The sequence below is a fragment of the Panthera pardus genome, unplaced genomic scaffold, assembly GCF_024362965.1.
Source record: "Panthera pardus isolate Hobbes unplaced genomic scaffold, ASM2436296v1 HiC_scaffold_27, whole genome shotgun sequence".
NCBI classification, from domain to species: domain Eukaryota; kingdom Metazoa; phylum Chordata; class Mammalia; order Carnivora; family Felidae; genus Panthera; species Panthera pardus.
This window is the reverse complement of record NW_026526843.1, coordinates 109,102,586-109,128,132: the sequence shown is the minus strand read 5'-3', so window position 1 is coordinate 109,128,132 and position 25,547 is coordinate 109,102,586. Positions and strand designations below refer to the sequence as shown.

The following is a 25,547-nucleotide window of genomic DNA, read 5'->3' as shown; positions in this document are numbered from 1 at the left end:
TGCTGACAGTGTGGATTCTCTCTCTCTCCCTCTCTCTGCTCCTCCCCTGCTCATGTGCGCTCTCTCTCTCTCAAAATAAATAAGTAGACATAAAATAAAATAAAATAAAATAAAATAAAATAAAATAAAATAAAATAAAATAAAATAAAATAAAATAAAATAAAATAAACGAAGTAATGAATGAATGACAGAAAGACTTGCAATGGCTGCAGCTGGAAGGGGAACCAGGAACCGTGTCTGGCTGGCTGGCTAGCTGTCAGAAGAAACCAGCGGTCTGGGGAGGAGAGTGAATTTGATTTTATTTTCAACAGTGCCACTGAGATATAAACCACACATCATACACTTCACCCATTTAACTGTACAATTCAACGGTTCTTTAGTATATTCACAGAGTTGTGCCACCATCAGTCACTACCATCAGTGTTAAGAGTATCTTCTCACCCACAAAGACTCCCCATACCTGTTAGCAGGCACACACACACACACGCCTCCATTTTTCCTTAACCCCCCAGTCTCTGGCAACCACTAATCCACTTTCTCTATGGCTCAGCGTATTCTGAGTATCTCACGTAGATGGAATCACACAATATGAGGTCTTTTGTGACTGACTTCTGTCACTTAGCATCATGTTTTTAAGGGTCACCCATGCTGTAGTTTGTGCCAGTGAAAGTTTGATTTTGAACATGCTGAATTGGAGGTACCTTCAAGAGGCACCTTGGAGGCAGCTGGACTTCTGGGGCTCTAGAGAGTGATGAGGGATAAAGTCATCACCAGAGGTAACAGCTGGAACCCTGGGAAGAGGTGAGGACAGTCAAGGCAAGTAGAAGGAATAAACAAAGAGAAGAAAGAATAGAATGCTAGAGAATGCTCATATTTTTTTAAGGATGCATAGAAGAAGGGAAACCACCAAATAAGACAAAGAAGTCATAGAGAGAGAGAGTGAAACTGGAGGCTCCAGAGGTCACAAATGTCTGAGGGCGATGATGGCACACTTCAAGTCCAGGGACACAGTGGGTGTAGAACGGATTCTTGGTGATCTACCTGATCTTGGCTCCCATTCTGTCTTTGTACCCCGTGACTTTCAAGGGTTTCTTCAACCCCAAGAGCCACAGATCCCAGTCTCTAACTTCCTTCTTGCAGTGTCTTTACAATCTCTCCCTTCTCCCTTTCCTATCCACGGGCCGAGTGCTGGTAGGCACCTCGCTGACAGGCACCCTGAGGACTGCGAGAGAATCTGTGATGCTAAAGAGGTCCAGGTCTCCCTGACTAAACACTCAACCGCTAGCATTCTTTCAGAGGCAATGTTCTCAGAGGTGGCTTCATGAATTTTTACTACGTTCTTTGTCCTACTCCCCCAAGAATTTCTGAAAACTTTGTGATGAGCAGAGGATCTTTAAAGGCGGGCACTTGTGAATGGCTGTGAACAGACCAGCCTTACTCCAGGTGGTAACAGACATTCCTCCCACCCCCTCATCGTCTAGCCCAGGCACAGAATCTGAGAGAAAGGAGACACAATAAAAGACCATGTGGGTGCCAGAATGGGATTAATAATGATAAGCACCAGATAAATTAGGAGGAAGCATTTCAGTTCTGTACTTTTAATACTGCTTGGGAATCCTGCTACTTTGTAGGCAGCTGGGGAGCCACAATCAGTCTTGTGAAGTGGGACAAGAAATATTAGGAGCACATCTAGGATCTCCCCCACTCCATCCTGAGACCGTTTGGTGTTGGAGAGAGGAAGCACGTGAATGATGGCACAGTGACTGGACCGCACTACAGATGAGCACCACAAGACTTCCAAGTCATGAATGATCAGCCCAGGCATTTCACCACGGCTAGGGAGGGAGCAGTCCAGACAAGGTCAGTCTGAACCTTCCTGGTGGACTGTCAGGCATGTATGGGTGTGTAGTTCAGATCTGGTTTCAGGCTAGAGCAGCCCCAGGGCACCTAGATTAATTAACTGGTGATGAATCTTTAATTCATCTAGGTGGTGATCTAATAACAATAAAAAGAATGAATTCTCTTTTAGGGCAAAAAGCAAAAAAAAGCAGTGTACAGATGGTGCCCAGACTATGGCTTCTTTCCAGGACAGGACCTTCAAAGCTCCCTCCGAAGCAGAAGCTTGAGATGAAAAGTGATATAAGTGGCACCTCACACTCAGTAACTCCATTTGAGCAAAAGTGGCCCTAATCGAAGGGAAAGCGGAAGCAAGCAAGACTGGAAAAAAAAAAAAAAAGACTCCAAGCCTTCACACCTCTTTTCTTCAGGGCATAAAGGTTGAGGGAAAATGAAGTAATAGGTCTAAGTCATCAGTTTACATACATGGAGTGGGGTTTCAGAGCAGCACCATACTACTGGGACAGCCCAAAGGCCAGGTAAGCCTTAAGTGCCTTAGTTCAGACCGTGGCAGAAACAGAGAAGGTGCAATGCCTCATTCCTTATCCTAAAGGGTAGGAGAATGTGGAACTCAATTGTTAAGTAGGATGCTAATCGTATGGCATGTACCTCATTTCATGCCATACTTGGAGAGCTGGGCTGTTCAAACACAAATCGACAAAACAGCCTGTTTATGCCTTGCTTGTAGGTACTGACAGTAGCCAGAATGTAAAAGCCCATGTCAAAGCTACACTACAAAGACAAAGTAGCATCCAGAAGGACAGGCGTAAGAAAAAGAGCTGTAGACAGTGAATGTCACAAAATGCAGTGTGTTGGGACTACTTCTAAAGCCCTCAGATGGCAGTGAAAGACAAAGGAGGGCAGGCTAGACCTGCACCGGATGTTACCTGTAACTGCTACATTTTAGAGGATGTAAAACGCCTAGCCCCTAAAGACTAGAGACTCATAGCAGCTTGTGGCCTCCTCTAGGACACATTTCTTAGGTCCTCAGATGAAGGCTTGATGTCTGGTTTCTATTTGCTGTTAAGTGAGACTGGTGGTCGATGTGGTCTGGAAGAACTGGGTGGTCAATAGGAAGCTGGCACGGTGAGGCTAAGAAAAGAATGACTAAACAGCACAAGTTCAATGAGCACATAGAAACTGCAGGCTGAGGCAGATGGTCAAGCCCTCAGGAGTCCTGAGTTATCTAAAAACTAGAGGTAAAAATGGAGTCAGAGGAAGCTAACAGAGAGCCAACAGAAAAGAACACACAACATGTGCCCGAATCCCAACCTTGCAACTGAGGAAAAGGCTTGCCTCAACCTTCCTCCTTGAGTGGAAATCAATGACTTGCTTCCCCGTCAACAGCCAGGCTGCCATCTGTGAATGAGGACAAATGCCTAGAAGATCTGTTGCAAAGAAACTTGCCACACGAGTCAGGAAGAAAAGCAGCACCTTGGTCTAACAGTAGGGAAGCGTACAAGAGGCGAAATGTGTCCAGTTACACTCATGTTCTCAAGGAACAGATGGCTTTCATAACCTCAGTGACATCAAGAGTGACACGCATGGTGAAATGCGAAACTTCACCTACGGTATCCAGTTGAAATCGGGGGGTGGGCGGTGAGAGAAGTTACAGAAAGTATTATAGTTAATGCTAAAGCTTAAAAAAACACAAACGGGGGGGCGCCTGGGTGGCTCAGTTGGTTGAGCATCTGAATTTGGCTCAGGTCATGATCTCACGGCTCGTGAGTTCGAGCCCCACGTCGGGCTCTGTGCTGACGGCTCCAAGCCTGGAGCCTGCTTCCGATTCTGTGTCTCCCTCTCTCTCTGCCCCTAACCCACTCGCATTCTGTCTCTGTCTCTCTCAAAAACAAATGAACATTAAAAAAAATTTTTTTAAATAAATAAATTAAAAAAGCCCACACAAACGGTTGTCAATTCCGTTCTACTAGTCCATCTTCTGAAAAACAAGTTTTACTAAAATCACTAAGCGAGCTCAGGGTAAAGGCTTCACAAGTATGAATAATTAAGGAAACACTTATGGTTAGAAAATTTATAAAACCACCATTGGACTATATGATAGCAACACTGGATACACATACATTTCTCAAAGAAAACACAGCCCCAAGTGAACAAAACTGAGTCAGAAATTTGGCAAGCATGCCTCACTTAACTGATGTAATGTTATTGCTCTCATTTAAAATATCCAGAAGGTAACTTCAGATCATTTTTATGCTGCATTTTGAAATATCAAGATGACAAATTTAAGTAAAATCAATCCACAACTAAAAGAACAAAATTCAAATTATCGAGAAACTTTTTATTAACATTAAGAGTTAGCACATGTGGCGATGGTTGCCAGGCATTACGAATGCAATTACTGCCACCGAATTGTACACTTAAAAATGGTTAAAATGGCAAACTTTATATGCATTTTATCACAATAAGAAACACATGAATGGGGGGAGAAGAAGAGTTAGTATGTTTTGCAATCGTGTGTCCTTTTTATACAGTCAGTTCAATATCCTTTGGTACTTAGATAATTCACATTGTAGAAACTAAAATACACCGGTTAAACGTTTTTTACCTGAATTTCCATTTCAAACATTAATCATACAACAGAAATTCCAAAGTAAAAAGCTCAAACAGCTGACATATTCACAGCATTTGGGGCATAACAGCAAAAAGCATTTTAACATTAGACAGTCTCACAACTCTATCACCATCACTCTTTGAACTTTTTCTTCAACTATCATGCAATAACATTTGTGAAATCTAGGTTGTAACTTAGGTCAAAATTAAACTAAAAAAAACCATTTGATCTATTAAACATAGATGATTTAGGAGTTCAAAAGTCACTCTACATTTTTAAAAGATCATAATGCAACTAACCTTTTTTTTCCTCAGTAATTTTTCTCTGAATTTATTAGTGATAAATCCCCTTGGGCCAGCAAATCGTAAACGCTGATATTTAGCTTGAATGTATAAGCTCTTCTGTACTAGGCCTGATTTATAATGGGACTGGAATCTGCCACCTCTAAAGTTGGTCTGTAAAGAAAAAAAAAATTAAGTGTAAAAACTACAGCTTCCAAATCTATTAGTGTAAGAAATGGGAAAATGTCCGGTACTCTTGATTCTAGGCACCACGTATATTAAAAAGGAAGAGGTTACTGATGGTAATAAAGTATGTTTACCTCAAACTAGCCTCCTAGTTTAGTTTATATAATGATTTTTTTAAATTTACATAAAAGCAATTTTTAAAACTAAGTTAAAAGTTTTGAAATTCTTGGGGCATCTGGGTGGCTCAATTGGTTAAGTGTCCGACGACTTCGGCTCAGGTCATGATCTCACAGTTCGTGAGTTTGAGCCCCGGGATGGGCTCTGTGCTGACAGCTCAGAGCCTGGCGCCTGCTTTGGATTCTGTGTCTCCCTCTCTCTCTGCCCCTCCCCCGACTCGCACTCTGTCTCTCTCTCAAAAATAAACAAACATAAAAAAGTTGAAATTCTTGAAATTTATCATGTAAAAAAGTACCACTTTCAAAACCTTATCTAATGTGCTAAAATTATCCTTCTGGGGGCACCTGGCTGGCTCAGTCAGTTAAGCATCCAACTTCAGGTCAGGTCATAATCTCACGGTTCAAGGGTACAAGTCCCACATTGGGCTCTACACTGACAGTGCAGAGCCTGCTTGGGATTTTCTCTCCTTCTCTCTCTGCCTCTCTCTCTCTCTCTCTCTGTGACCAAATAAATAAATAAGAACTTAAAAAAAAAAAGCTTCTAGGGGTGTTTGGGTATCTCAGTTAAGCATCCAACTTTGGCTCAGGGCATAATCTCACAGTTCAAGGGTACAAGCCCCACACTGGGCTCTGTGCTGAGAGCTCAGAGCCTGGAGCCTGCTTCAGATTCTGTGTCTCCCTCTCTCTCTGGCCCTCCCTGTCTCTTTCTCTCTCAAAAATAAACAAAACATTTAAAAAAGGCTTCTAAAATTATCCTTCTGATTCAGAGTGTAATATATCAAATCCCCAATTGGGGGAGGACATTAAGTATCAACATCTATTTAAGAATCAAAAACTCTCTAGGGGTGCCTAGGGGGCTCAGTGGGTTGGGCGTCCAACTCTTGATTTTGGCTCGGGTCATGATCTCACTATTCATGAGACTGAACCCCATGTGAGGCTTGGTGCCGCTTGGGATTCTCTCTTCCTCTCTCTTCCCCTCTCCAGCTTTCTCTCTCTCTCTCTCTCTCATCTCAAAATAAATAAACTTTAAAGAAAAAAAAAAGAATAAAAAAACTCTCTTTATTCCTGTCAGTACCTTCAAAAGTCAATCTTTCTTTACCATAAAAATCCCATTACAGCAAATGTTTTCATGGTAAGAGTTTACACTGAAAAAGACCATTTCCTGATCTGCATACTGCCCAGTATTATAAGACACATAAGAGGACAAGGAATATTTGTTTGATTTCCCTGTGGTGAATGTACAAATGGTATATTATAACAGAATAATTATCAAACCCAAATATAACCCCGTTTCCACAATTAATGAACAAATGGGTATGTTGTGCATAATGAAGCATATTACTTTATTTAAAAAAGCATTTATGCCAGGCCTATTTTCCAATTATTTTCTTAAGCCTACAGAAAATTCAGGTAAAAAAGAATTATAATGAGACACAACTCTTTCATTAAAACTATCTGCACAAACTTAACATATAAGAGCTAATCTTGAAATTTACACTGTCCGTTTTTACATATCTAACAAAGTGATTACTATCTGGCTTTGAATTAGTCTAACTTCTGTAAAAAACAAATTTTCATGAAATGGTTCCTTTTCTTAGAAAGGATTACTTCTCTCTATTTTACTGTAAAGAATTTTGAATTTCTAAACAATCCTGTAACATTACACAGCTTTAAACGATTGGTCAAAAGGTTTTTATTGCATATATTTTGGAAAACATTTAAAAATAATTAACATTTAAGAATTTCCCTTAAGAAGAAAGGGTAACAGGAAATAGGCCTTGCAACAATCTTAGAAAAATACTACAATCAACTATATCTGACCAATGAGAAGAAAAACATGTAGGAAGCCTAGGAAGCACTCATATGGGAAAGCCCAGTTATACTGCCTCGAAGTTAAACAGACATCACATTTTCAGTTGGTTTTATGGCTCATTAGTCAAGATACTAAAAGATGGTGTAAAACATGTTTATATATTCTATGGCCACTGCCATAGAATATTTTTGAAAAAACCTAATGTCACCTGTTTTTAGGTACATGAAACACTGGCTAAAAATGTTACCTACACAATGCTTTCAAATTGTGTTACTGCAAATGAAAACAATCTTTGGACATCTAGAATTATGCCTCTCAACAAGCCAGGCATTAAAAGAGGACCACTCATAACTACCTCCTAGTCTATGGTTTGGGGACAGTTTATACTACCTTTATGCTAATATTAACTTCCTCCGAATGAGCTAACCGGTCTATCAGGTCTGCCTGCTACTTTCACCAAAAAACCTAGATTATTTTCCTTTCTTTCAAGGGGGACGGGAAAAGACGCTATAGAGTTAAAAATATTAATGATGTACCTATTACATAAGCAGGAAATTTAGTCAGAATGGATTTAAAAAGCATGTCAACTTCTGAGAACAAGGAGAGAAATACAGCACTTCACACTATAATTCTTATTCCATATATCTGTGTGATGAAGTGTTCTGAATAATCAAACAATCACATTAGACATAGCTGTACAAATCATTAGAATGTGATGAAATAGGCTTGAACAAAGCTTGCTGGACCAGAATCTTTCTGAGATGATGCAGAAGGCCTCTGAGGGTTGTACACCTATGGGCAGGATTTTTCAGTCTGTGAACCTTGGAGAAGGTTCACAGAGCTATGCATTTACACCTTAGAGGTAAAGGGGCAGGCGTAAAGGGAGGGTCTTGAACCTTGTCTGCCTCCTCATCTAGAGCCACCTCATCTGTGTCTGTTTTATACATTTGTGTTTTCCATGTAATATGTGAAAAAGGATTCCACTGGTAAAAAAAAAAAAAAAAAAAAAATTGAAAATCAAGTTCCGAGGAAAAAGGTTACCATTAAACTGATTACAGTTAACTATAAATGTATGTCCAGGAATCTTAGTGTATAGTCACTATTTGAAATATCACAAAAGCAGCTTTTAATTTACTAACACTTAGAACATTATGTTCAAAGCATAAACCCAAAGCTAGAATTAAATGGAAAATAACACTTAATACCTTAAATGGTCTTCTAAAGCTTGTTGTGTTTTGACGGTTTCCCTCAGCTCCAAAGGGTTTGTGAGTAATGACGTCTTTTTCCTGCATGGTATAATTCTGCATGAAAAAAGCAGGAGTATGGGTTAATATACTTGAAAGTTTATTTTTAAAATTTCATCTTACCATTTAAAAAATACGAGTTTTGGGGGTGCCTGGGTGGCTCAATTGGTTAAGTGCCCAATTCTTGATTTTTGTTCAGGTCATGATCTCAAGATTTGTAAGATGGAGGCCTGCATAGAGCTCTGTGCTGACAGCTTGGAACCTGCTTGGGGTGCTCTCTCTCTCTCTCTCTCTGTCCCTCCCCTGCTCACTCTCTCTCTCTCTCTCAACAAAAAAAAAGCATTAAAAAAAATTCAAGCTTTGGGCAGAGGACTTGAATGCACATTTTTCCAAAGAAGACATCCAGATGGCAAACAGACACATGAAATGATGCTCAACATCACTCATCATTAGGGAAATGCAATTCAAAACTACAATGATATATGATATCACACCTGTCAGACTGGCTAACATTAACAACACAAGAAACAACAAGTGTTGGCAAGGATATGGAGAAAAAGGAACCCTCGTGCGCTGTTTGTGGGAACGTAAATTGGTGTAGTCACTGTGTAAAACAGTATGGAGATTCCTCCAAAAATGAAAAATAGAAATACCATATAATCTAGTGATTCCAACACTAGGTATTTGCCCAAAGAAAATGAAAATACTAGTTCAAAAAGAGATATATGCACCCCAGTTTATCATAGCGTTATTTACAATAGCCAAGATATGGAAGCAACCTAAGTGTCCATCGATAGGTGAGTGGATAAAGAAATGTGGTCTATATACGATGGAATATTACATGGCCATAAAAAAGAATGAGATCTTGCCATTTGTGACAACATGGATGGACTTAGAGGGTATTATAATAAGTGAAATGAGTCAGAGAGAGAGGCAAATACCTTATGATTTCACTTATACGTGGAATATAAAAAAAATGAATAAACAAAAAAAAGCAGAAAAAGACCCATGGAAACAGAGAACAAACTGATGGCTGCTAGAGGAGAGGGGGTGAGGAGATAGGCAAAATGGATGAAAGGGAATGGGAGATACAGGCTTCCACTTATGGAATGACTAAGTCACAGAGATGACTGTGCATAGGGAATATTGTCAATGGTATGGCAATAATGTTGTATGGGGACAGATGGTGGCTACACTTTTGAACATAGCATAACATACAGATTTGTTGAATTACTGTGTTGTCCACCTGAAACTAATTTAACACTATGTCAACGTACTTCGATAAAAATATTTTTAAAAATTTTTAAATAAAAAGCGTTTTTTAAATGAAGATTTAAAATATTTATTTATATTTGAGAGAGAAAGAGAGAGAGAGAAAGAAGGAGAGAGAGAGAGAGAGAGCACAAGCAGGGGAGGGGCAGAGAGAGGGAGACAGAATCTGAAGCAGGCTCCAGGCTCTGAACTGTCAGCACAGAGGCCGATGCCGGGCTCAAACGCACAAGCTGTGAGATCATGACCTGAGCTGAAGTTGGATGCTCAACGAACTGAGCCACCCAGGTGCCCCCAAAACACACATTTTAAATGTATAGGATTGAGAACACAAAACATGTAGCACATACCTTAGCTGTAGGAACATATACATATCTTCCTTCACATAACCCATGCTAGCCTGTGAGGGCCTAGTTTAATTTACGAATGTGAGAACAATTTAAAAAATACTCCTATATAACACAACGCATAGCTTTTAGAAAAATGACCATACATTTAGTATTTATTCAGGCATCCAGAAGAGAACCAAATCCATTATTATCTGGAGTTGCTACAGAGTTCCCACTGCCTAAGAAGAAAACAAATTCTCAACACTATAGGAGGCAAGTTTTGCTGACCCAGATAACTGATTTGAGGTGATGCTCCTACCATGATTAGGAAAGTATCAAAAGTCAAAATGTTAAAATGGTACTGCAAAGAACTGTAATCCTTTAATGGGAACAGAAACAACGGGGCCCATTCTGAAGTTTCTTTTCTTCCAAAATCAAGTCTTATAACCTTCTTTTTAAAAAAAAATTTTTTTTTTAACGTTTATTTATTTTTGAGACAGAGAGAGACAGAGCATGAACGGGGGAGGGGCAGAGAGAGAGGGAGGTACAGAATCGGAAGCAGGCTCCAGGCTCTGAGCCATCAGCCCAGAGCCTGACGCGGGGCTCGAACTCGCAGACTGTGAGATCGTGACCTGAGCTGAAGTCGGACACTTAACCGACTGAGCCACCCAGGCGCCCCATAACCTTCTTTAAAAAAAATTTTTTTTTAATGCTTATTTATTTTTGAGAGAGAGAGAGAGAGAGAGAGAGCACACACGAGCCAGTGGGGGAGGGGCAGAGAGAGAGGGAGACACAGAATCGGAAACAGGCTCCAGGCTCTGAGCTGTCAGCATAGAGCCCGACATGGGGCTTCAACTCACAAACAGTGAGATCATGACCTGAGCCAAAGTCCGACGCTCAACTGACTGAGCCACCCAGGAGCCCCAAGTCTTATAACCTTCTATTTATTCCATTGGCTATTCCATTTGCTGTACTTCTCACAAATCTTCCTCTTTCACACCTTTATCTCTTCCTCCAGTTTCATATAAAAGTCTTTTCACAGCATTCATCATGAATTTATATCAAGTCCATAAATCTGAATAAGTGCATAATCATACATATAATGGGATGAGACTTTGGGGGACCCTGGTAGGGAGGGGTGTATTTTGCAAGTGAAAGGATGTGAATCATTGGGGCTCAGCAGAAGGACTGTACCAAACAGCTTCTGATCAGGCTCCTAATGCTCCCCACCTTCTAGTATCCAGGCCCCTATGTCATTCCCTTCCTTTGAGTGTGAGCTGGACCTAGTGACTTGTGTCTTACAAATGGCCGTATGACAGAAGTGACAGAACATCACTTCTGAGATTACATCACAAACAGACTCTGGCTTCCAACTTCCTAGCTATCGCTTGCTCTCATTTCAAAAGCCAGCTGACATTTTTTAAAAATGTTTATTTACTTTTGAGAGAGAGAGGGAGAGGGAGAGGGAGAGAGAGAGAGAGAGAGAGAGAGAGTGCATGTTGGTGAAGGGCAGAGACAGGAGATACAGAATCCAAAGCAGGCTCCAGGCTCCGAGCTGTCAGCACAGAGATCGATGTGGGGCTCAAACCCACAGACCATGAGATCATGACCTGAGCCGAAGTCAGACGCTTAACCGACTGAGCCACCCAGGCGTCCCATCCATCTGACATTTTTTAAACTGCCTTATGAAGAGGCAAATCTTTAGAGACAGAAAACAGATGAGTGGTCAACCAGGGGTGGGAACAGGGAATAACTAAAAAAGCACAAGGGCTATTTCTGGGGTCATGAAATGTTATAAAACTGGATTATGGTGATGGTTACACATCTTGGTAAATTTATGAAAAAAAAAACATTAAATATTATACCTAAAATGGGTAAAAGTTTTATGGTATGTAATTATACCTTAATAAAGTTGTACCCAAAAAATCTTGAGAAAGCTAGTACTATAATAAATGAAATAAAATCCTACTAAATCAGAGATAACTATTTCTTCTCTCATAATAAGTATAAGATTCAGAAGAACACTAACAATGAACAACAGAATTGTAACACGTACTCAATGAACAGTTAGAAACATGGAAGAATACTGGTGGTCTCTCTATATACACATATATGTGAGGAGAATGGAGTGTACCAAAATGAAAAATTCGGAGCTGCATTCTTACCATGTGCGGTTTCTGAATAAATTTTCTAAAATTTGATTTTGTAAAACCTATAGGTTTTTGGAATTCATCAACATGAATATTCTTCAACCCTGAAAAACTGGAATGCTCATCATTCCTAATAAAATGAAAGAGAGAAAATAACGTTTTATTAGTTTACCTTTATCTAACAAATAAAAAAGAGAAATTAAATTGCCCCCTTCAGAGACAATCAAAGCAGCAAAACAGTTAAAAAGAAACAAAACAAGAAAACAAAACAAACCAAAAAAACACTCAAAGACTCCAAGATCTATCACCACTAAAATTACAAATGATAGTTATCAGGGCTAAAACCTTTATTTTTCAACAAACATTATTGAGCTAAGCTGAAAGTCAGCAATAGGGGGAAACAGTATTCCTTGGACCAAGGTTCTCACTCTGGGGTCCAAGGACAGGTGTCCTGGGGGTTGTCATCCCCTGAAACCATACGTAGAATGTGTGTTTTCTGAGGGACGATAACCACTGCTCTTGAGGCTCTGGCAGGACTAGATGCCCCCTTCCTGATAGGCTCTTATTCATGAAAGCACCAGAGACAAAGAGTGTGACTGGCTCGGGTCCCCTATTGGCAGAGCTGAGACTTCTGACACTGCTGGGCCACAGAAGCGAAGGACAGCTCCCTTCTCCTGTCGTCACCATGTCCAGAGGCCACCAAAGCCTCTTCTCAGGCTGCCCGACCTGGGACGGAAGGTCCTTCCTTGGGCTTGCCCTCTGACCCTGGGGCCTCATTTTCACAGCCCTCCGGCAGTCCTCTCCTTGTCACGTCCCACATCTCCCCACAGTGTTCCTCAGACGCTTCCTGCTCTGTGGTGAACGAACTGCTCACTGTCTCGGCCTGCTTCAATCCCTTCCATGGGCCCCCCCACTGAACGTCAGGTTAAAATCCATACTCCTCATCATGATCTTCAAGGCCCTGCCTGCTGTGGCCCTTGCTATCTCACCAGCTGCTGTGTTCCAGTCTCACCAACATGCACACCGAGCACGGGGAACATTTAGCGACACACAGTTCCTAACACACCACCATCTCTCCTGCTCCCGCAAGTCTGCAGGAATAATTCCTTCCATTGTAATTTCCTCCCACTTAGGTCAACTTCAAGATTTAGCTCCACCTGCACTGTCCCAGGAAGGCTTTTCCAGACCTCCCTGAGGCGGACTCGTACCCCTGCTACGTGCACACGTAGCATTTGGGAGTCTTCCCACATATCTCTCGTGTTTGCAAGGGCCTGTCTTATGCAGCAGGGTGTCATCCCTTAAAAGGAGACACTGTGGATGGGTCATTTTGTGGCCCCAGCTTTGACCCCCAAACCTGACAGGGAATGGCCACTCAGGGTATTTTGAAATGTTACAAACTCTCATGTTCTGTCAAACTGCTCGTGGTATGACAGTAAGTCAAAAGAGAAGGGTGCAAAGCTGGGATGATTTTTTAAAAAGATTTATTATTTTGGGGGGCGCCTGGCTGGCTCAGTTGGTAGAGCATGCGACTCTCGGTCCCGGGGTCTCGAGCCTCACGTGGGGTCTGAGCTGGCCAGGCACCCCGAGGATGATTTTAATTATTTAAAATAAACTACATATATGCCCAGAAAAAAGTAAATGACAGGAAATGTACTAAATATTAACAGTGGTCATCTCTGACTCATGAAATTAAGAATGCCTTATATTTTTATTTGTATACTTTATATTTCCAAACGTTTGCCACTGACGTGTACTACTAATTTTAGTAAGAAAACGATGGACTTTAAAAAATCCTCTTTGCAAAGCATATATCCGATAATGGAGTAATGTCCAGAATATATAAAGGACTCTTTACATCTCAATAATAAAAATACAAGAATCCAATTTAAAATACGGGCAAAGGATGTGAATAGGTATTTCTCCAAAGAAGACACACAAAAAGCACATGAAAAGATGCTCAACATCATCAGCCACTAGGGAAATGCAAATCAAAACCATGATGAGATAACATTTTACAGCCACTAGGATGGCTATAATTGAAAAGATGACCCCACCAATGTTCGTAACGGCATTGTTCACAACAGACAAAAGATGGAAACAAACTAAATATCCATCAACAGAAAAACGGACAAATAAAATGGGGTACGCACATACAGTGGAATGTTAGTCAGCCTTAAGAAGGAATGAAAGTTTTTTTTTTTTAATTTTTTGTTTCAACGTTTTTTATTTGTTTTTGGGACAGAGAGAGACAGAGCATGAACGGGGGAGGGGCAGAGAGAGAGGGAGACACAGAATCGGAAACAGGCTCCAGGCTCCGAGCCATCAGCCCAGAGCCTGACGCGGGGCTCGAACTCACGGACCGGGAGATCGTGACCTGAGCTGAAGTCGGACGCTTAACCGACTGAGCCACCCAGGCGCCCCAAGAAGGAATGAAAGTTTTTTAAAAACGAAATTCTGACACATGATATGACATGGCTGAAACATATTCCAAAGTGAAATAAGCCAGACAGAAAAGGACAATTGTTGTATGATTCCACTTATATATATGAGGTACCTAGAACAGGCAAATTCACAGAGATGGAAAGAAGAGAGGTTATCAGGGGCTGGGAGTAGAAAGGATGGGGAGTTACTGTTTAGTTGGTATAGTTTCTGTTTGAGAAGATGAAAAGATTCTGGAAGTGGGTAGTGAGGATGGTTACACAACACTGTCAATGAATGTACTTAATGCCAATGCATTCTACACTTAAAAATGCTTAAAATAATAACATTTATTATATGTATATTTTGCCACATTAAGAACATTTCAACCCTTTGATATCTGTTTTGTGACCAGGCAAATGAGTGTGCACGTTGAAGAAACTACTCCCCAGACTGCCTGCAGCAAGGCATGGCCATGGGACTAAATTTTGACCAATGGTGCTGAAGTGGCATGTGAAAATTCCAGGAGGTTTTTAAAGAAAAGGCTAGAAGAAGGACATGACGGCTTGGGCACAAACACCCATTCTGGACCACGAGGCAGACGCCACGTGCAGAGGATATCTGAGGAGCAGGATCTAAGGAGGCTGGTTTCCTGATGGATCCACCCTACCTACCATGCTCTGACGTCCTGACTGGACTCTTTTTCTACATGAGAAAGAAATAATGTTTTCTCCTGCTCTTACAGTCCATTCTCTACCCAGCAACCGGGGTGAATCTTTTAAAATTTAAATGAGATTATATTTCTTCTTGAGTTAGAACCCAAAATGTTTCATAATCTCACTCAAAGTAAAATACTGAGTCCTCACGTCCTCCAAAGTCCTCTGCAGTTTGGCCTCATCTACTTACTCTCTTCTTTTCCCACCGTGTTATAACCTCATTGGCCTGCTTTCTGTTTTTTTTGTTTTGTTTTGTTTTGTTTTGTTTTTTGCTTTCTATTCCTTAAACAAGAGTAAGCATGATCCTGCCTGAGGCTCTTTGCCTTTGTTGTTCCCTCCTTAAAACACTATCCCCTCAAAAAACCTTACTAATTCCCTAACTCCTTCACTTAATTCACATCCCTGTTCAATTAAAAAAAAGAAATCCTACGTGCATTCCATAACCACCCTAGATAAAATCACACCACACGTATCACTCTGTCCTATTAAATTTCTTCTTCTGCCTTATTTTCACCTTTCACTCGTCAACATGTAGGTATTTATTTTTCCTACCATTAAACTGTAAGCTTGACAAGGACAAGGACTTTGTGTATACCTCTTCACTGTATGTTTTCTGTACGCCGTGTAGCTAAAAGGAAAATCTCTGCAGCCTGACATCCCCTCAAAGTCTGTCGATTCTATTTTGAAGCTGCTTTATCCCACACACACCAGGCCGATGCATGCACATTGCAGCACAACACCTTGGTAGCACTGTATGGAACTTAGGAATGCTGGTTACAAGAGGGAGAAATAGTGGGTCAGGAGAAGACATGGAGATGTTAGAGTACGCGATTGGTCAGAAGTAGAGAGAAAAAAAAGAGAACATGGTCTTCGAGACGAGACAGAATGTCCTAGTGTTAGGCTTGCTTGGGAAAGATTACCTAAGCTATTAGGGAATAAATAGCAATCAAGGTTTAAATGTGTCGCAGTGTAAGTATCCTCTGTCCTATCTACTTCTTTGCAAAGTCTTCACTCATTCAACAGCTCTGAGTTGAGTTCAAGGCAGTGGGGATACGGTGGTGAGGAAACACAGACACAGAGTCTGCATATAACTGTTTGAGGGGCAAAAAGATCACACAGGTGGGAAATTGCTACATCTTGTGCTTAATGATTTCATATTTCATTTCTTCTGAATTTCTACACAAATCTAAACACTGAGATGACTAAAATGATTTCTGCAAAAATACTAATGAGGTCAACCTCAAAGACTGAATTTCTAAGACAAAAGGATAAACTCAAATGCTTTTTCTTATTTTAAGAATGAAATCGAATTAGGATAAAGTTAAAGGTTCTAAATCATTTTTTTCTAAGTCACTCCTTTCAAGAAAGATGAACAATAAATAGCAAGTGCTGGTGAGGATGTGAAGAAACTAGAACCCTCATACACTGCTGGTGAAAATGTAAAATGAGGCAGCCATTGTGGAACACAAGGGTAGTTCATCAAAAAGTTACACACAGAGTTATCATATGACTCAACAATTCCAATCCTAAGTATATCTACCCAAGAGATGTGAAAACATAGGTCTGCACAAAAACCTGCACGTGAATGTTCACAGCCTCATAATTCACCACAGCCAAAAGGTGGAAAAGAACCCAAATGTCCAGCCCCCGGTGAATGGATCAACAAAACATGGTTATCCATACATACAATGGACTATCACTCGGCCATAAAAGGAATATTCATGCTATGACATGGAGGAGCGCTGAAAACAATACGCTACATGAAAGAAGTCAGTCACGAAAGGCCTCACATTATATGACTGCATTTATATGAAACATCAAGAAAAGGACAATCCACAGAGACAGAAAGTGGCTGCCAGGGGCTAGGGGGGAGGAGAAATAGGGAACGACAACTAATGCTTACAGGGCTTCTTTTTGGAGTGATGAAAATGTTTTGGAATTAGACAGTGGTGACAACTGCAGAGCTTCGTGAATATACTAAAAACTACTAAATTTTTTTACTTTCAAAGGGTGAATGTTGTGGCAAGTAATAGCTCAATTAAAAAAAAAACCCCTCACGGCTCCCCTATGCCGCACCAGCCATCCAATAAAAATAAAATATTCCAACACAGCCAGCAAAAGACATTCTGCAGAAAGACATCTCTGCATGCTCTACATAGCCTCCAAAGCTAACATCATAAACACTTAATGCTGATGAGCTACTCTGCACCTCACACCCGTGGCTTTAGTTAATCTTCACCACCGCCGTGAGGTAAGTGTAATTCTCACCTCTAGTTTACATATGAGGAAACAAAGATTAAGTAACTTGCCTAAGATCAGTCACATAGCTAGGTGTCTACAGAGCCAGGTGTTGAGTTCAGGTGTAACTCCAGTGCTCGAGCCCTTTCTCATCTCAAAGGGGGAAGATATATTCTAAAGCATTAAAGCATGGTTTTTATAAAATGCTGATTATCTTAAATCTGTTTTTAAAATCCTCTTTCCTGGCACACTGAGTTTCTTACACTTGCTGAATCAAGACAAGCATGACAGGAGCTTGTGTCACTAAAGAGCACAGTCATACCATGTCATATTAAGAAACTGGAGACTTTCACCTAGCAAGGGACGAGATTTTAATGATTTTATTTTCAGTTGTTTTATATGCCCCAACACACAGTTTGCTATCTCTTAATTAGTCCCAAACTTATTGTCAGCATAAAGTCCAGTTTTAAACAAGCTCCATGTATTTTGACTAAGACCAAGTTAGCCACAGACTTGACGTAAAAGTCTAGTCAATTTGACACTAAGGAATATGGAAAGGGAATTAGCACTGGCCCTTCCTATTCATACATTCCTACTTTCTAAGAGATCCAAACGATTTGAAGACCCTTGGGTGAACTAGAAATTTTGTCCTCTTCAATTATACCTCATAATCATATGGGGTCCCAGGGTTGCCACGAATTCCACATAGTTTTTAGAACTAGACATAAACTGGGGTCAATCTAAAAATACTCAGAGCCCCCGAAAAAGTACAGAGTTGGGAAAGAAAAACAACAATGTACTGACAATCAATTTGCCATACATGGCATAAGTACTTCGCATGTGGCAGTTCATTTAATATTTCTAACCTGTCCACATCATAAATTAGTTCTTCTCATTTTATAGAGAAGGCTCCAGAAACTAAGCCAGTTTGCCTACGAGCATGCAGCTTGTCAAATGGCAGAGGTGGGATTCCAACTCCTATCTCCTCCATTTTCTAATACCCCTGCCTCTGCTTCATGGACAGACATCCATGAAGAGTTCTAAAAGAGAAGTGTACTGACCTCAGGAAATTCTGTAATATTCGGAGAGTACCAGAATCTAAAGGGCAGAACGTGTCAGAGTTTCAAAGAGATTGAGCCAAACAGTCCATAAACTGTTACATGCAAGTCCGTAAACTTGCAGGTCCTGGTGCCTGCTAATATTCAAAGAGCCATTACACTCTTTTCTAGAATTACAAAGACCTCATATACTCACCTACCCCTTAGTTTTTGTTGTTTCAGTCAAACAGAATACGATGATCACTGAATAGCTTTGAAACATTTTAATAGATTTCACTTAAACATATAAAATAGATTTGAAGGATCAAATCCCTACACTAAAATGAAAATCATCACACACAAAAATTGAAAAATATGCTAAAACCAAAAGCTCCCTGATAATAGGATGTTTTTCATCTACTGATTACCTCTCTGCAGCACTAGCTATGTGAAAAATGTGCTCATCTTCATTCTGTAACCGTTCTTTTCTCCTTCTTTCAATGTCATGTCGTAGGTCATTTGGGTCTATTATTTTGACCAGAGTCTGAGGAATTTTGACAGAAGACAAACCATTCACATTACTGTTAGTTGCACAAAGACCGTATCTAATAAGAACCTTAAGTAAAAGTCCTAAATAAGTTACCTTATATTCATCCTAATGGTAGTGTAAATTGATTAAAATATTTTGAGACACAATTGACAATGCACAGACAGAAAAGTTCATAACAATGAACCAGGAATCCCACTTCTGGGAGTCTATCCCAAAGAAAAGGCTATCTACCCAAATATATCCAAAGTGCTATATTAAAAATCATCAAAAAATAAGAGCAACTTAAATGTAAAATAAATTTAAAGGAGAAGGGGAGAATGATTTTATGGTAAATTTAAGTCAAAGTAATAATGTACAAGCATCTGAAGTATGGTTAATGTAGACTATGTGGAAGTCAACGTGAAAAAAACCCACAATTACTGAGAAAAGTTAATTAAAACTTAAAAAGCCTCAATCATAAAAAGTCATGGGGGAGCTCAGAGATTTTACATAAAAGCAGTATTATTAAGTAAAAAGAAGAGCCTCTAAAACTACATTTCTTATGATAGTGGCTACGTTAAAATGCCAGATGTAAGACTACAAGAAAAGATGATCAAATGATATTTTGTGTTAAGTGGTTGAATTAGAGGTGATTTTTCAAATTTCCTATGGGTTGATTACAGTATTTTGATGAATAGAAATTTTCTGAAAATAGCATTTATTCAATAAATGCTATCTCTATAAGTTCAATAAAAATTGTAACCATTCACAAGTGAAAAAAATTACATATTCTATCAGAAGTGTATTAAAATCCTTCCTCTACAAAAACATTTTACTCTCAATGAATAAATTAGCAGTTCTTTTAGAACTTGATATACTTCTAAAAGGAGAGCCAGTTTTCTTCCCCTCCCCCCCCAACTAGTTAAGAGAGTTTTTCTAATTAGTAAAGAAATGGGGGGGGGGGGTGGGTTGAGGAAATGTTGGGTAGAAATTCAATGTGTGGCAATAAAAAAAATCAGTATTACTTCCATTATTTCACTAGTTCATAGTCCACAGAATTTTTCATACATTCTACAGTAAGCAGAAGGACAATATCAAATGAAAGTAAGTTCCTCTGCATTCATTCCACATACAATTAAAAAAAAATACTCCACGTGACTGCTTTGGAAAAAATGTAGGTATCAAATATACTTTCCACAAGCCTTATAGTGTTAAGTTTTGGAAGGAATACTCAACATTGTAACTATATGTCAATTTTACAAAGCTGTTACCCTTAGGGATTGTCTCTCTTAGGGAATATTTTTGTCTTTTGCCAGTGTTCTCTCTGCAACCTGGCCAAGTTAGAACCACTTGGAGAGCTTTGTAAATTTCAGGTTCCTGACTCTCAATCTCAATCCTTCTTTCTCATCTACTTTAACTCCTTTTTTTTACTCCCAATTACCAGTTCCCTTTTCCATCAATATGCCAACAATAGGATAGTCTTTCATCAAAAATTGTATTCACTTACCTGTTCTGATTCATATACCATTGTTTGTTTATTCTGAAGCTCAGCCAAAGACATATCTATTCTCCTAAAATAATAAAGGCATATTACAATTAAATAATTATGTTTATACACGGATACCTTGATTCCATCACTACAGAATGGAATTTGAAATAAAACTGGTATGTCCTGGAGGATGCAAAAGAAACATGCTACCAGGTGGGTTTTCATCTACAAGTCAGTCTCCCAGGACACACATATCCTGTGAACAACATCACAGTGATGCCTTAGCGGTTCTCAAATCACTAGCCTGGGTAACCTTAAACTTTGCTCCGGTGATCTACTTCATTCTAACATTGATTCAGCTCAGCTCGCAAGACAGGGCACACCACCTGCTCAGACAGGTGCCAGCAGAAGAAGGCATAGGTTTTCATCCGGCTGCCCTCAGAACAGCCATTTCTGACCACATGAAGCAACCCATGATTTCAATGGCTTGACAATTGTCTTTCATTCTTCCAGTGATAACTTCAGTAGGCAATTACTATAGACACAGCAGAATCAAAGTTAGGTAGGTAAAGATTGTCAAAGTCCTCCACATTTAGACACTGCTAATCAATGGCTTTAATACAACCTATTCCATCCAAGTGCACTGACCCAGTACCTGCCTGGGTCAGTCCTGCTTTTGGATAGGAAATGCTGTCCTAGAGTCTACAGCAAGCCCAGAAGGCGGCACCTTCCCAAATATGTTCTGGGGCTTATTCCGATGAGTTAAATGGGCATACAATAATCAATCATTACCTGTGAATTTCTGGATCTGAATTCGATTTAACTTCATTTACATCTGCAGCGTGTGTATCTCGCATTTTTGAAAAACGCTCATGTAGAGTAATGTCAGGTGATGGAAAATAATTTGCTGAAAAAGGAAACAAATAGTTTTATCTCAGTGTAAAACTGATTCCGCTTAAAAGATTACATATAAGCACAGGAAGAAGGGACTGTTAAAAAACGTCCAACCTGTTTTCTCTTGAAAATATGTGGGACCCAAACTTATTCCACAGACTAATTTGTAGCTCTCACATGGTTTCCCAAGTCTAAGCAACAGTAAAAAAGGCCTGACTTATGAACCTAAGGATTCTGTTCCTATTGGACATGTCTGCCGATTTGCTGGGGGGAAAAGATAGTGTGGCTCTCTCAAAGTGAGAACCTTCCTTCTCCCAGGTAAGACCTTACTCTGCTGGGAAGTAAAGACGGTACAGAGTTTTATAGTTGACCTAGAGTAAAAAATAACTCAAAAACAACCCTGAAGCATCAGAAAATTCTGAACAAATGCTAAACGTTGTTTACATATCCCAGAAAGAGTCCTACTGCCATTCTACTTTAATTAACATTAACTGAAGTTCATGAAGACATACTGAAATCAGCTATGCTACACGGCTTTTAACAGGATAGAGAGAAAGAGAATACACTTAACCCATCAGAATGGTATTTAAGCAAACCTTTTCCCTAACTTACTGTTCCTGTTCTGGGACAATCTCCTGGATTTTTCTGCAATACCAGCTCCCTTTCTGCCAAGAATCATACTTCCTTTGGGTGAGAGGGGCTGGAACTGAGAAGGTGAACTGTTTCAGACAAAATGCATGCTTCAAAGTAAATATATGCCTTAGTTTGAGGGATGCAGAGAAAATAATTCATTTTCAAAACATGTTCCATGAAGGTAAAAAAAAAAAATCAGTGCAATTGTCTAGTAAGAAATAGAAAATAAAAATTTTGAAATTCTTGAAGGTCTCCAGTTTATTATTCCCATGCCTGCTTTATTATGCAGCATCAATGAAGTAAGTTGTTCCACCTGACTGAAATTTTCAATTAATGGAAATTGGCCAGAAGCTAAAACAAAACAATTTACTGCAGATATTCAAAGTATTTATTATGCAAATCCTTGATGTCATCAAGTATGCCAAATCGAACTGGAATCTTTTATCAATCACTTCACATTCATCCTTATGGCACAAAGTCCTAGTAATGCCCTCAGGGGGCTTTAAGAACATCACCAAAAGACCTAGACTTCCAGAGTTCTTGAGTTTGTCAAGTTTCATATGTGGTGTTTATTGCTTCCTCCTTCTTGTTTGGTTTTCAGTTAACGTTTCTTGCTGCTGTCAGTAGGCCTGTCTCTTGCAGCAGCCAACGTCTCCCTTTCAGTTTGTAATCTACTATGAGTGAAAGTACCAGGTTATTGGAACAACACATGAAGAACTAGGCTTGAATTAATACCTTACACTTTCTACAACAGAGTTCCTTAATAATGATCAAATTTATAATGAAATATTAATTACTATTACTATATCACAGATATTTACCTATACCTTGTGAAAAGCCAGTACATTATTTTTGTGTTATCCCTAATGTATGTGCAAGATATACCAACCTTTAACTTGATGGATTATAGTTATGATTTCCTGAGCAAATTCTCCTGTAGGTTTGTTTTCAGTATTCTGAGTTGAGTCAAGATGTTCAAACACTGGATGAAAGTTCTCACTTTTCCTGCCAACAGCAACCAAATCATGTGACATCTGTCTCTCTGTGGAATAGCTAGAAGCAACCCTAGAATAATTTGTAAATGTTTAACTAAATTTGAAACTATTTTACTGAGAAAAAAACTTATTAAGAATTAATCAAGATAGCTATAAAACTAAAAGGATGTTTATCTTTTCTTATAATTAAGGCATTAAACTGTATGCCATAAAACATGTGCAATAATGCGCAGGAGAAAATAGCTACAGATGCATGAGTTTGAGTTCTCCTTTTCAATCAGAGATCATTAAATATTTGCCACTTTAATAATAAAATCCTCAACATTCTAAGTTAAACAATTTTTACCTAAAAAAATACAGCAAGGCATCAAAGGTCAATGTGCAAAAAAATAATCAATTAGATTATTTTCTACTCCCAAATTGTCTATAAAATTATAAATCCAGCAAGCTTATACTATCTTGAAGTTCTACCACACTTTAAAAGCTGCTATTAAACATAATAACTTCTTTGCCTTCATAAAAATTCTTATAGCTCTGTATCAGTCATGAGAAACTTGGTATTTTGAAATCAAATTCTGTTGAGATGAATCAATTACAAAATCTCACTAAACTGGCAGCAAATAATCTTAGTTGTTAGCAAAGTTATGATCCTTAGAACCGATTACAGTGTTCACCCTAAATGTATCCTTAAAGAAATGCTACCATTTATTATATAACCTCAGCTATGTTACCCTTTAATGCTTTCTGAATCTTTGTAACTTGTATTACAAGCTCTCTTGACCTTTAGGCATCATTATCAAGTCATGATTATGACATACAGCTAACAATTATTGAGGGCTCACTGCAAGCCACACACAGGGGCTCAGAACTTGTTTGCGAACATTATCTGATTTAATCTTTACAATAGCCCTATGGGGAAGGCGCTATGACACTGAGACAACGGATGTCTTGGTTGTTTTGGTTTACATCCCAGAGGCTGAGTATTCCTAGGAACATAATCCTTCCAAGTGTCATAATGGGAAACAATTCCAAAAAAGCTGCTCTCACTTAAAACTACTCTTAAATTCTTTGCCTGGAGGCAGATTATATGTCACAGAAGAAAATGTCTCATTATTTTATATTTATACCTCATTTTGGACTCAAAATGGCACTAATTAGCTTACACCCATCTTACTCCTCTGCATTTAACTCTAAATAGCTTTTGCCTCTTTCCAAAAATCATATTCACTACCCAAAGAATTGAGATTTACAAGTGCTGGGGTTATTTATGAGTATGTTATATAGGCTATGAAGATAAACCCGAAAGAGAGCCCTGAAACATGTTTTAAATAATAGCAGCACCACTGAATAAATGATACCTCTTCATATAACAAATATCAATCAGATGGATACATGTTGGGATGTGGGTGTATGCATGCACGGATTTACTTATTTAAGTCACTTAACAGCCATATATATAAAACCGCTCCAGGGTAATCAGGGGCTTACAGATATTCTTCAAATTTTTTAACTTCTCTCATAAGATGGTTTAAGTGCCTATTTTTAACTTATCAGAGGCAAGGCTTCCATATGACCTATGCTCCCTGCTTTCAAACCAGCACTGTCGAGACAACTCCCTGCCAAAGCAGAACCCCGGAAAAGTGATTATGCAGCAGGCTGATGCCACTGTTAAGGTTTCCTTGATTCATCAGAAGGACTTTCATTAGAAGAGCCATTTCTCTTCTTTCCTCCTAATTTGCTACAAGCTTCCCACTGGGTATCTGATAACAAGCTAAGAGACATTAGTGATAAACACTGGAAGCTAGAATGGCCCTATAACAACCTCTACTAGCAAAGAATTACAAATGCTGTGTTTCACGGTACAAAAAGCCTGTTCCATACCCCCCAAAAATTGCTTTTAAAAATATTTTACAGGAGAGGGGCGCCTGGGTGGCTCAGTGGGTTAAGAGTCCAACTTCGGCTCAGGTCATGATCTCACTGTCTGTGAGTTCAAGCCTGTGTCAGACTCTGTGCTGACAGCTCGGAACCTGGAGCCTGCTTCGGATTCTGTGTCTCCTTCGCTCTCTGCCCCTCCCCGACCCACACTCTGTGTATCTCAAAAATAAATAAACATTAAAAAAAAATTTTAAAAATAAAACACTTTACAGGAGAAAAGTAAGATGTTCAAACAGAACTATAAAAATGGTCTGTCCATAAGGGGAAATCAATTAATCACATTTTGTATTGCAGACTCAGTTTCTCCCATGAGGAAACTAGTTGATAACGGTTTCCAGTTTTCCACCAAGTAATTATTAAAATTTACTTGATGGGGCACGTGGATGGCTCAGTCGGTTAAGTGTGTAACTTCGGCTCAGGTCATGATCTCCTGGTTTGTGAGTTTGAGCCCCGCGTTGGGCTCTGTGCTGACAGTTCAGAGCCTGGAGCCTGCTTCGGATTCTGTCTCCCTCCCTCTCTCTGCCCCACTCCCATTCTCTCTCTCAAAAATAAATAAAAAACATTAAAAATAAAATTTACTTGTAACTTATTATAAGTTAATTACTGGTATAACTCCATGCCCAACTCTCAATCCCTAGAAGTGCTATGGTATACTTTACAGCTATATTTAATTCCTGAAATTTTAGTGTTTACATTTGCTATTAATTTATCCTGCAAGATTTTTAACTAAAAAATGTTAAAATTGTC

General features: G+C 39.4%; 1 protein-coding gene across 1 annotated transcript in view; it reads right to left on the bottom strand.

Annotated features, from left to right (window-relative positions):
- The window catches only part of BCLAF3 (BCLAF1 and THRAP3 family member 3), a 57,323-nt gene that overhangs the window by 6,230 nt on the left and 25,546 nt on the right, over nucleotides 1-25,547 (bottom strand). Inside the window, 7 exon segments of the mRNA XM_053891775.1 lie at nucleotides 4,768-4,923; nucleotides 8,130-8,225; nucleotides 11,932-12,046; nucleotides 18,754-18,869; nucleotides 20,362-20,425; nucleotides 21,136-21,250; nucleotides 22,760-22,935. Coding sequence (XP_053747750.1) covers nucleotides 4,768-4,923; nucleotides 8,130-8,225; nucleotides 11,932-12,046; nucleotides 18,754-18,869; nucleotides 20,362-20,425; nucleotides 21,136-21,250; nucleotides 22,760-22,935 — 838 coding nt within the window.